The sequence below is a fragment of the Copidosoma floridanum genome, unplaced genomic scaffold, assembly GCF_036245765.1.
Source record: "Copidosoma floridanum isolate Cflo_tuat_1 unplaced genomic scaffold, Cflo_Japanese_pri ptg000029l, whole genome shotgun sequence".
Taxonomy (NCBI): domain Eukaryota; kingdom Metazoa; phylum Arthropoda; class Insecta; order Hymenoptera; family Encyrtidae; genus Copidosoma; species Copidosoma floridanum.
In genome coordinates this window covers 6,897,424-6,910,609 of record NW_028321906.1, presented here as the reverse complement: position 1 = coordinate 6,910,609, position 13,186 = coordinate 6,897,424, and the positions used below count along the sequence as shown (strand labels likewise).

At 41.0% G+C, this 13,186-nt stretch overlaps 3 protein-coding genes across 3 annotated transcripts in view; 1 reads left to right on the top strand and 2 right to left on the bottom strand.

Annotated features, from left to right (window-relative positions):
- LOC106645364 (uncharacterized) overlaps positions 1-13,186 on the top strand; it is a 94,297-nt gene that overhangs the window by 51,310 nt on the left and 29,801 nt on the right. The window lies entirely within an intron of this gene.
- Positions 9,246-10,653, bottom strand: LOC106645386 (inactive pancreatic lipase-related protein 1-like). The gene is made up of 4 exons (XM_014361234.2): positions 10,557-10,653; positions 10,237-10,488; positions 9,930-10,172; positions 9,246-9,857 (listed from the first exon to the last, which is right to left on the bottom strand). Exons 1-4 carry the CDS (start codon positions 10,603-10,605, stop codon positions 9,403-9,405), a joined length of 999 nt encoding a protein of 332 aa, XP_014216720.2. The 5' UTR covers positions 10,606-10,653; the 3' UTR covers positions 9,246-9,402.
- LOC106645387 (inactive pancreatic lipase-related protein 1-like) lies at positions 11,523-12,928 on the bottom strand. Its single transcript, XM_014361235.2, has 4 exons — positions 12,834-12,928; positions 12,508-12,759; positions 12,200-12,442; positions 11,523-12,123 (listed from the first exon to the last, which is right to left on the bottom strand). Exons 1-4 carry the CDS (start codon positions 12,880-12,882, stop codon positions 11,690-11,692), a joined length of 978 nt encoding a protein of 325 aa, XP_014216721.2. The 5' UTR covers positions 12,883-12,928; the 3' UTR covers positions 11,523-11,689.

The window sequence follows — 13,186 nt, the reverse complement described above, 5'->3', positions numbered from 1 at the left end:
TTATGACGGCAAGAATGAGATACGTTTATCACCCTGATTTTTCTTGTCAACCGAACCTTATTAATTTTCGTTTGCCCTTATGCGTACGTTTGACACGCTCAATTAAATCTCACTGATGGCTTTAACATACAGTCGAATTATCGACTCACTCGTTCAACCGTACGCGGTAACTGGACGAATGAATGCGTTAAAATACGAGGGGCTGAAATCAGTGAACCATGTCAACGTATGGTCAGACAATTCAGCCTTAGCTACTTTACATATATTCTACAGTGGTAGTACATCTAAAAATCGGAAAAATATGTTGTATTACATGTAGTAAAATTTCAATAACATTGTAAAGTCAGGAAATTCTGCACCAAGCGTACAATTCCTCATTCAAGCCACGTATAAAGCCATTCACGGTAGACAAGCTTTTTTTAGCTGTAAATTGTATTCATTAACTATCACGCGTAGCCTCGAGCCCATAAATAAGACATGAAATGCTGCGGGTGCGCCTCCGGCGTTGGTGCACTATCGAACAATGGCTCGCCTCGTGTCCCAGTTACCCTTTTTTTTCAACCAGATCTCGTTCCAATACGCAGATACAACGAGAGTCCACTGTAATTTTCAGACCTACAAAAAACCCTTGGAAATTTAAATGCACCACCTACTGCTATTTTTTACCCCCAGTGAGGTGATTCGAGGTCCGAGCCATCAGCAGCCTCGAGTTTACGCAGAAGAAGAGAGGGAGGGAAGACAATGCCGCTATGCATTTCAATCGGCTACTTAAAAGCTCCGTTGGGCGGGGAGCAGGTGAACTGGTGCAGCGGTAGTTCATTGGTACAAGAAACATTATTTCCGGCAGCAGACTACGTGTAGCTTACGACCCTCGTGTTTTCCCGAATAGTTGACTATATATACTACAACTACTGAATTATATTCGTTATTTTAAAGGGATATTACGGCAGGGTAGGGCTGGTATAACGTAAGGTTATAGCTCTGAACTAAGATTAACGATTCCTTGACACTTAAATTTCCGTCTTTTGCTGGAAATACCTTCTGCTTTACGGTGTACCTTTAACCATTGTTATTCCGGGCGGGGGTTTGACTGCTTGGCTGCAATGAAACTTTAATTGCAAAGTCTGGAGTCTACTGGTATGCGAGTGATGCTGCAGCGATGATTCGACTGCCACAGATTATTGGGTGAATAATGAGTACATCAATTATTTTATTTAGATTCAAAAAAAAGACAATATTTCTGAAAGCAAAATAATGTGAATATTGTAAATAGTGGACTGATCATCCGTTATCACTTTTTTCAGTGTAATCATCACCTTCCGTCATCGTTGTATGTATAGTACAACAAAATGCATTTGAACTTATTACATGGGCTCAGAAATAGATTACATTTGCAATTGAAAGCGATGGGCTTGAGAATTTTTGCCTTCACAGAAAGTTCATCCCTCGGAATGAATTTAATTCCCACCTTTTTTCCATAACGAACGCTCTGTAAATTCAGCGCGCGTACTATTGCGTTTCTATGGAACATATATGTTACTTTTTTTTCGCTACCACCAATTCCACACTTTACACTCGTGTTTGAAAAAGCTCAAACGTACTGTATCATTTTTTTTTGTCTCAAATTTTCATATTTGACGGTTTCACTGAAATTTCCTTTCAACTAGAACTCGTACGCAAAAAAGTTCTCCCGAAAATTTAACTCATCCTGTAAAAGACTAATTCCAGTCCGTAGTTGCAGTTGATTTTTGCACACACCACCGCGTTTCACGAAATAAAAAGAAAAATACATTGTACTGCTCTAGTACTGAACAAAATTAATTCATCCCTCCCATGAATCATCTCACGCGTGTAACGAATTCTTGTGTACAAATTGTAAATAATTGTAACTATAAAGTAATCGTTCAAATGCCACGAGGCTTCTCGTCTCGTCTCGTTTGGTCCTATCTCAATATTTATTCATCGAGACCGTCTCGTGTCTTCTAGAAGAAGGTATTGCACACAGGCATACTCTACAAGGACACCTCTTATATTCTCAATCCACAGAAAACCCAGACATTTCAGCTACCTTTCGAGTTTCGAGGCCAGTAGTATAATACACGCGGGTGCCAGAGCCATGGAGGAAGCGAATCCCCAGGGTGAAAAAAAGCCAGCCATTATTCCCAATAGCTATTCAGCCGAATGTTAAATGGGCACCGAGAATACACAACACGATTCGCATCGTCGTACGGGGAAGTCATCATTTGCCCCGTAACTTTTGCTCCTGTCTTCCTCGTTTTATCTTTTTTTTTTCCCCCACCCATCCTTTTCATGTGGACTATTTCACCCGTGTCTGCTTTTTTCCACTTCATCTTGCCACCTCGTTTCGCCACAACTACTCTTCCATTGTTGAAGACCTCACACGCTGCCTCCTTCTCCAGCTCCTCTTTCTCATCCAACTCTCCGACTGCTGTTAACGCACTACCCTTTTTTCTTTTCTCTCGACTCCCACCGCCGTTGCACCAGTACCCGTAAACACACGACATCACACGCTCGTTTGATTATATTTTTTCCACCACATAATATTCTAACCCCTTTTTTTTCACGACAGAAAAGCAAAATAGTTAAAAAAAAAAAAAAAAAACAACTATCGATGCGAGTCAAAACTTATTTATATTTTTCCTCCTCGGGGGCAAAAACAATTTCCATCAGCCCATTATTCGCATCTTGGATGTAATATGGCCCGAGTAATTGAATACGACCATCATAACTGAAATGTCCTACGAGAGGACGACGAGAGGGTGTATATACCTTGGAAGTGCTGAGCAGGCCATCGGCCTACATTGGTGCGTGCGCCTTCATCGATAAATGAATTATCGTCGGAATAAGGGGTAGGAGGAAAGGCAATAGCTGCACAGTCGATACACGAATGGGGTGTACAGCGATGGGGGGGGGTGTCCTCCCTCTCTCGCAGAGGAGCGCACAAATTCACGGCATGACGTCGTCGTCAGCCACATAGCGACAAGACCTGCATTACAAGTTAAAGGCAGAGCGCGGCGTACTGTCTCTCCTCCTCTGTTCTCGCCATTTGGCGGCTATATATCTGCACGCGTACAACGGAGCAGCGCGTAATTGACAGGTCAATTTTGTAAATGGGCGCGTCGACGGCGAAAAGCTTGAATAGAGGCACATATGTGTGCTCTCCTGCATAGACACAAGTGCATTTCTGTTGACTCCCGTGTGTATATATACGCGCGCGTACGCTGAAACAATGGTAACTATGTGTGGGTGTACGTGTGTCGTCATGTTGACTTTCACGTAATTCAATTCATTTTTTTAAAAAACCTTTAGTTCACCATAGTACATGGCAGTCGAGGTAATTTTTTATTACCTCATTAGTCGGCTAATTTTTCGGATAATCTAGGGCAATTATTTTTTGTGCTTGCACGTCAATCTACGTTGTCCAAGCTGTCACTTTGCGTCGCAGGTACTCGCGTTCGCACAGATGTGGCTTCTGTTTCGACGAGAAAAATTATGAAATTATTTCCGTTTGATGGTGAAATGGAGGTAATCATAAGGGTAAAAATAAACAAAAAAGAGGGAGCTGGATAAAGTAAACCTATTTGTATGAAGACACGCATCTAGTTTTTCCTACTCTTTCCAGCCGCTGGTCTGTTATAATTTTGAAGGTGGAAATAGAGGACTACGTTACACAGGCTACCATCTGTTTCTGGTCAAAGTATATTAGTCATTTGTCAAAAACAACAAAATAACACTTGCCCAGGCTACACTCTACTTCATCAACATATGTTCTTACGTTTTCATACCACGTACTCGTTTACGTCGGTACTCGGTGTGCATGTATACTTTTGCAATTTACGAAATCGCATAAAAATTGCACGCCTCTTTTTCGAGGTTTGCCATCGGTATAGCTGACACGTCCCGAATTATGTCGAATAAAAATGTCCAACGTGATCGCGTTTCCATATCACGGGCCCACCCTACGCTTCGGTCGTATCTCTCAGTGGGAGGTTAAAATTGCTATCGCGATGAGTCAATGGTCGGTTCTTCGTTTCTCAGATCACGTACACGAGCGAGGGCATTCGTTCCCGAGAGAAAAATATATTAAAATTCCAGCAATTTTCATCGCTTATTATTGCGGATGGGTGGTATTTGTATGTTTTAACTACTAGTTTTGTAGTAAAAATATAATCAGTTTGCTCATCGTCGTCAAAATTGAATTGGAAACAAATAGTTTGAACGCAGCTATTTATAATGAGCAAGTTTTCAGGAGATGTACACGTACAAAAAACGAGAAAAAAAAAAAAAAAAAAACGCAAAAAACGGATACGAAGAGGGTGAGGAAAGGCTAAGATGGGCTACGCATTTCACATCGGAATTGCAAATGCAATCACCGGGATAAAAATTGGCTGTCATTCGATGCGCAACGAAAGCGAGAAAGAGACGGATTGCGTTTGGTGCCTATGTGGTGGTGGCGGTAGCTACGAGTTACAGTGGAGAGGGAAAACAGGACGAAAAGCCCGGCGGCGGTGAAGAAAGGACTTTCCCTTCTTTGCAAACTCTCGGAAGGAAGATACGGGAAAACTGCTAAACGCATCCGAGGATCGATTTTGAAAAGCTCGACGAGTTTTTTACTCTTGACGGTTGTAAGGAGCGGTGTGAAAGTCAGGAAAGTCGTTACGATTTCAGTTACAAATGTCAGTAGAACGAATTTTGTTTTGGCCTCACTTGGTATCTCATTATTTTTAAATTAGTAAATAAAACGATCAACAGTAAAAAGACTCTCTCGCAAAACCGTGTGAAAAGTTGTCTCTTTGAATCGCTGTATCGCAGACTTTGAAAGTATGTAATTAATTTCTTTTTCGTCATAACACGATGAATTTACAATGAATTTCCTCGCGGAGGACGCGCTAAACTCTTAATTTCACGAAGCGCTAAAACGCTTCCGTTATTTTCTCGACTCCCGCAATTTTCCCTCAATTTATCACTTTGTCCTCCGTTAAAATTCACTTTGCCCCTCATCGGAAGATGAAGAATTCAAGCTTAACGGCAAAGAAAAGCATTATTAGGCTTCACTGTCCGTCGAACATGTACTATTCGCCGTTGAGCGAAGCATCAGGAAGTTTGCCTTCGAGGCGTACGTTTACCGTGTTAGTTAATTACAGAGTAGCAAAAGATCTTAGGTAACGACGATGCCGAGTCGAGAAGAAGCCTCTCTGTGGTGTCAATCGGAAGAGTAAGGGGAGCGACGGTGGCACACATCCTCAGTCAGCTCTGCAGTAAATAGAGACACAAGGCAGTGCATACAGTTAGCTCCGAGCCGAATGAATTTTAATAATGCACTCACGACTGTGCACGGCTACCGAAAGGAGGTCGCGCGTTATCGGCTGCGGTGCAACAGGTGCAGCAGAGTAGGAGTAGAGTTTGGGGGAAGGAGGGAGGGTGTGGCAAGCAGAGACTACAAAGTCGTCACGATTTCGTTGCCACGGATTACACGATGTCACGTGGTGTATTTGTGTGCTTGCCGACCGACTTTCGCGGCAGCTCTGCCGCCGTTGTTGCTCGTAAAGATGTAGGTCGAGTGCTTTAGTAGTTGTAGCTATAGTAGCACCAACAGCAGAGGATTAACTCGCTCCGTTGCGTGGCTATTTTTTTTTTTTTTTTTCTTTCCTCCCGAACGGCTTTTGTGGGCCGTTTAAGCGATATGATGATAATTGTTGTGACATTCGGTATGTTTTCCCGGTTTGCAAAAAAAAAACTTTCATCAAGGCATTCTTCGACAAGTCAACATTCGTAATTTCTAATGTAACAAAAATCTATCAGAGATACAAAGAACATTGGAGATCTCATTCAAGATACATCGTATGATTCACGCACCAAGTGAGCCCATAGACGTGATGCTACTTTATTCCTCGCGAACCCAAGCCCTAGGATTTTCAAGTCGAGTGAAAAATACACACGTGTGCGGGTAACCGGCTGTCGCTAATTCCACACGGATTATGGAAGATCCGTGTGACGCCTTAGTCAGCACGAAACTCCGACCGAGCCAAGTCGAAGCGATTTGGGAGGAAAGATTGCTGTTACATCATCATCCATACTTCCGGCGTGATGCAATAAATTTCCATACACAGAGCGCAAAGGCATATCGTATACTTTTAACCCCTTCGTAAAACCCTTGCTACGGTTCACCCCAGCCTATCTTCGGACGCCTCACGGAATCTTAAACTAACCCCTCGCCCTTTATGGGGGGCGTAAAAAATGTAATACATGAGCTACTGAAAAGAATAACGCGCCCTGGGAAGATGAAATATTGACGTTGGATGGTCCGAAAAGTATCAGAGCCGCCCCTTTATCCCTTGTTTACATCAAAAAGGATGATCCGCGTGAAATCGCCGTCGTAATAATTCTCGGCGGAGAAAATGAAAAAAAGGGTTAATGGACCAAACTTTGAAGACCATATTAAAGTTACGATCATACTCTTTGTTACTCTTGCAAAGCATTTGAATCTGCTTCACCTTCCCTTTAAAATACGTTGGAGTGAAGATTTGAGTGACCTAGAATATGTATTCACAATGTCATTTAAGAGTGTCCATATAAATCGAGCAAAATGTACGTGAAGCGCAAAAGTACCTCAGCATCCAAGTAATTTTGAAGAAATATCCATAAAATAAAGTAATATGCAAGCTGAGATTGATGCTGGAAAAACCGTGGCGTTCGCGTACAAATACCTATCGTTTCGTATTCGATCCACTATTCGAGAGGCAATTTTGTACCCAAATGCTTTCATTGCATTCCTCGCTCTTTCTTTCCGAGAGAAAAAAAAATAGACGATTGGGGCTCAACGGGGGGCGTTAAAACTTAAAAGCCATTTGCATGGGAGCTCGCCCGCCAGAGAATGGAAAATCAGCGAGAAAAAACACGGAACTTCAATAGAAATTTTTGCACCAAAAAGTAACACTTCCCCCGTTTGTTGAGATAGTCTTACAGTAAGCATCTAAAGCAAATCAACAAAACACGACGTCATTGCTTCGATTCACTCAGGTATCCATCGATGATGATTAAAAAAAAAAAAAATTGAAATTTGAATTAAACGTACTGTGACATCCAACAAAGTTGCACACGTCATTTTGCAATACCACACACCCGAAAGCTCACAGCTGAAAAAATCCAAACGCTTGCAATATCCAACTCGTGCGGGACAAACACTCATACGGCCACACACACGCACAAAAAGGGATAGGGGACATAAAGGGTGGGCGGTATTGAATAGTGGCCACACCCACGTGCACAGGCTTCTGGCTGGGATCCAAAGACGGTGACTGTATCCTCCGGCAAGGCCACCCGGGCATTAATAGAGTTTTATTGTTATTTACCGCCAAGGGAGCGGGAGAGGAAAACTGCCCTGTCCTTTCTTTCCCCTCGTGTCTTCGGGAGAATCTCTCGTATCACTTGCTCGTCGTGGACAAAGCCCCGTGTACAGCTCCTTTGTCCCGGTTAGGAAAGGGAAAAAGAGCAAAGACACAGGGTAAGGACGACGTCGGTGCAGCTTTCAAGCACCTCTCGCACAGGTGTGCAGTACAGGGAGGATCCCTGTCTGCTAAAGTGGGAGGGTGGGAATGGTGGTATCTCTCTCTCGAGCCACTGTTTACGACTCTCCGTCGTCTTAATTGTTTAATGGCGGAAAATGTCTCGAGGGCAGTAGCACTGGCTGCAAGATACATATAGCCAAGGAAGAAAGAGCTCGGGGATGTCGGTTGGAGGTGTTTGCTGTGCGTTTCTCCCACGAGAGTAGACGACGGGGAAAAAGGCTCGACGATAAATTTTTGCCATACTCATTGATAAAAATCTTCCGGCGTTTAATACGTATAGATGCCGTAATTCGTTTCGTCCGTTGCCATTAGACTGATGAACGGACCAAGTAATTCAAGAGACGTATAAACACGTACGAATAATAGATGCGAACGATTCGTTTTCGATTTACTTTCTTTCTCCCTAGCTCGCCTCGTTTCCTCGGTATAAACTGATGATTATCATTCGCCGGAGCTCTCGTTCCGCATAATGGTAAAATTTCATTTGGTAGCCAAAAACGATTTTCTCACGATACAATAACTCACCTGCCCTCGACGCTCGTGACGTAACCGTGTGCACATGTATAGATGCGTAAAAAAAATGCTGTGTGCAACGAGGCCACTGTATACCTATACGCCACGATCGCCGAGTCGTTTGGTTTCGCGGGTTATTTATTACACGCACGCATACATGATAATATCTACGGTCCCGTATGAGCTAGCAGTATTGCACGCTGTAACGCGTGTGCAATTTAATGGCCGATAAAAATTGTAATAGTAGGCTGCCGCTTGTCATACTTACGAGAAAAATAGAGCAGCTCTGCCATACGATGCAAAACTCGCCTATACGTAAGGCTTCCATCCTCCTCCCTCGTAGTGTCGAAGTATCCTTATGAAATCTCACGGCACTTCTTCCGAAGAACGATAACGGGAGGGTGGGATGAGGCGAGATTTCCCCGACATCAAACCAAACCAGAGGCTCGTTTTATTTCTCAAGGGCTCGACGTAGGGAATTCGGTCCATCTGATGTCCGACTGGACCGAAAGTGAGATTAAGCGTGTGCGCGCACTGAGGAGGGGTAAGTCCGAGACGGCTAGGTGCGACTGCTGTGCCATTCGGACGTACGTGTGCGTGTGCGAGTGAATGTGTCACGAGAGCTCGATTGATGCTGATAGTAATGAATGAATGAGAGGTAAGAGGGCTCCGAGGATATTCTTCTGAATACAATATACCTCGAAAGGTAAGTAGATCCTGTGCGATCAGACCAGTGTTCTTCGGCATTCCTGTGCAAGTTTGGTGTTTTTTTGACACGAACTACAAACACTTCGAAGAGTTCATTATTTTTCTTGAAGACTCAAAGGGTGCGGTATGGTTACTCGTTACGCTGCACGCATCGTAACAAACTGTTGGGTGTACTGTGTCGTACAAGAGAAGGTATTGTTTTTCAGGTGTTTTCGCGTTTACGTGCGTATTTTACGTGTAAAAGTACGTTGTGGAGAAAATAAAGTACACCGCAGGAAGGTTGTTATATTTTGTAATTAATGCAGGAAAAGTTATACGCGATGGCGATAACACACTTCGCAACGTCATTAAATTTCTGTAACGTGAAGGCTGTACATTTAATATTTAAAATTTAGTTGGACTGAAATTTTAATTTCTCATAAATTACGTGTTAAATTTTTATTTTTTTATTTTTTCCATTGTAATTATTTACATGTAGTTATTTAATTATCGTAGCAAAACTTAAAAACAACGATTTATAGGGCTTAATATTTTTAAATACACTGTGTAAAAAAATATTAATACAGTACAAAAACCAGAAATAACGTAGGACTTATTGTAAGAGTGTCTCCAACATGTTCGTGCTTCTGGCACCACGAAGCCCACGTCCGTATAAAGGGAAGCTCTGAGTGCTGAGCATATAATTTCCTGGGGGTTTGGTAACAAGAGGTTCCCACCTGGGAAAAGGCTCTACATCGTTGCCGTTGCATTTGCCGATCACAAACCGTGCGTACAAATTACACTTGACCGCGTACCATAAGTCAGGATTTTCGAGGGACTCCGCGTAATACATGTAGGCACGACCATGCGCGCAGCTTCCACTCATGTCCTCGCCGCAACCGGGTTGCCTTGCACCACCGTTTGGCCAGTAATCGACGTCCCCGATGTAGAAACCGAAGCCTAGGCCACCTGCGTTGGTGTGGATAATCTCGACATGGTCAGCATCGGTGTGATGAATTCGTCCTTCGACATTGTTCAGCTCGAAACCCGGCCTTGCTGGATCCAAGCCTATCGAATGTTGAGAATATTGTTTAAAGTGCAACAAAAAAAAAAAAAAAATCAGAAAACCTTAAATCCTACCGACTAAATGCGCAACTTTTGGTAATAACTCGTGAGCAGCCAGACCCATGATATGCGCACCCAAAGAATGTCCAACCAGTGACATTTGCTTAATGTCACTTCCCTTATTTACAAGAAACTTGATCATTTCCGATACGTATTGACCTGTGGCTTTTACTCGCGATGCAGCAATTGTGTACTCGGTTTTAGAATAGGTACTCCAGTCAACAACTATCACGTTGTAGTCACCATGACTTAAAAACCCTGAAATCGCAATAGTGGCCTTACTTATATCACGAAAATTTCAATATCCAAATTGTATGTGTACCTCGTCTAGGAAGAGCACAACTCTCCTGAAATCCATTTGCCGTCCATCCATGAGTGATGAGCTTTGTTGGCCTTGAAATGTTATACGAGCTTTGCTCCAACAATTTCGTATCACCAACCATCAGTTTTTGATAATTTTCACCATTTCCACGTGTGTACAAGAAGAAGAGAATATCTTTCGGGTAATTTATGCCAGTAAAATTAAAAGTAATGATTACATCAGCTACTGGCTGCAGTTGAGCAAATGTATTATCTACACATAAAAATTTTAATATGTTTTGTTAAAAAATATTAACATTTTTCATGGATACGTTTACTTACACATGAAATTCGATGAGAACCAAATGATTGTCAAGTGTAGAGATCGCATTTTGAATAAACGTTTGGAACGAGCGAGTTTTGTGAGTTATCTGGTGTATTGACTAGGCCATCTTACATCATTATATAAACAATTTGTTTCCCTGTTAAATAAACCTAGCTTGCATAAAGAGTGATTAGTCAAATACCTTGAGATAATGGTTATTCATCTCATAAATTCAACGTATGTCTACGTTGTAGCGAAAAAACTCAATTATGTTTAATGACCTAATTGTTGTGAGTGATGTGCTTACTTATTTTTAACAGACTATGGATAAAAATTATCATAATTGTAAAACAACTTGGTAGTAACATGTAGAATCACCTGTGTTGCTCAATTAGTGAACAAAAATTTTTAAATGATATAGTTACTGCAGATGAGATTAGATTATTTTAAACCTAATTAACTTCGACAAAATCCTTAACTGGTGTAATATGTGGTTTGAATAAATTAATATTTAGCCATTATACTTAGAAGTAAATTAATTCTAATGCTAGATGTTGACAAACGTGCTGTTCATTTGGATGTTGCATAAAATAAAAGCTTCTTACTTTGTTTTATACATCAGGCTAAGAAAAACATTGGACAAGTATTTTTAATTTTCTTTATGCTAACAAAAAAAAAATGTTGATTTAGCAAGTTATAATTTGGCAATTGTAAAAACATGGCTACCGAAAGCAATGATCGTAATAAATATATTCAATACACCATAACTACTGTTTTAATATGAATTATAATGTAATAATTATGAAACATTTGTAGTTAGCAACAAATCTTTTTATAATACTAATCTTGACACATATGCTCTGAATTTCTTGTGGCCTGAAAAATGTTATTACTTTTTTGACATGAATTTGTGATTATGTTATTAGTAATACGTAGATTATGTCCTGCTTGAATAAAAGGTGCATTTAACACTCTTACACCGGATTACTCATTATTATTTCTCATACGGAAAAGCGTATTTAAAAAAATAAATAAAATTATTTATTTTTTACAAATATATTACTTTAAAGTACACATTTTCTAATGTTCTACAATATATCTGCTAAAAATGATGACAACTATGTACTATATGATGTTTTAAGATTTCGCTTCATGCATTATTCTTTGTTCCACGCTGCCCTCGCCCGAATGGAGGAGAGTCATTAGTAATAAGCATATAATTTCCTGAAGGTTTACTCGTCACAGGCTCCCATCTGGGAAATGGTGCTACCTCGTTGTCGTCACATCCACCAAGAAGAAACTGCACGTACGAATAACAACGTCTTGCGAACCAGGAATCAGGATTTTTAAGGGACTCCGCGTAATACATGTAAGAACGACTGTGTGCACATCTTCCAATTATATCTAGACCACAACCAGGTTGCCTAAAGCCACCATTTGGCCAGTAATCGACATGACCAATGGAGAATTCGAGACCCAAGCCAAGAGCGTTCGTATGGATGATCTCGACATAGTCAGCGTCAGTGTAGTGAATTCGTCCACCGGCACCGTTAAGCTCGAAACCCGGCCTTGCTGGATCCAAGCCTATCGAATGTTGAGAATATTGTTTAAATTGCAACAACAAAAAACAAAAAAACAATCAGAAAACCTCAAATCCTACCGACTAAGTGCGCAACTTTTGGCGATAACTCGTGAGCAGCCAAACCCATGATATGCGCACCCAAGGAATGTCCGACCAGCGACATTTGCTTAATGTCACTTCCCTGACTCACAAGGAACTTGATCATTTCCGATACATATTGGCCCGTAGCTTTTACACGTGCAGCGGCAAGCTTATATAACGTTTTTGAATAGGAGCCCCAGTCAACAGTGATTACGTTGTAGTCACCATGACTTAAAAATCCTGATATCGCAATAGTGTTATTATCTCAATGACATTTTAATGGAGAAATTAGATGTGTGGCATACCTCGTCTAGGCATCGAGCAGCTTCCTAGAGTTTCATCTTCTGTCCATCCATGGGTGATGAGCTTTGTTGGTCTTGAAATATTGTACGAGCTTTGCTGCAACAATTTTTTATCGCCAACCATCAGTTTTTGATGATTGTCTCCATTTTCACGTGTGTATAAGAAAAACAGAATATCTTTCGGGTATTCAATACCAGTTTCGTTGAAAATAATTAATATATCACCTACAGGCTGCAACTTAGCAAATGTGTTACCTACAAACAGAAATAGCAATTTAATTTTCTATGAAACTCAATCCTTTGTGCCGTCACATATATGATGTATTTACGCATGTCTTGGGATAAGAACAAAATAGTTGACAAGAACAAAAATCGCATTTTTACTGAATGTGTAAAATAGTCGAGCTCCGCGAGTTAAGAAGAGTCTCAAAATATTTCCTTGTTAAAAATATTCAGGCTTGTATAAATAATAATTATTTTAAATACTTCAAGGTACTGGTGTTTGTCTTATCAATTCGACACGTGTTCATATTGTAGTGGAAAACCGTAATTGTATTAATTATCGCATGTTAATGTAACGCTATTGTATTTATTCAAACTAACGGTTGATAAAATTTAGTACACTTGTAAAAAGGTTTGGCATAAGAATTGTCTGTTTGGCTTGATAAATAATCTGATATAT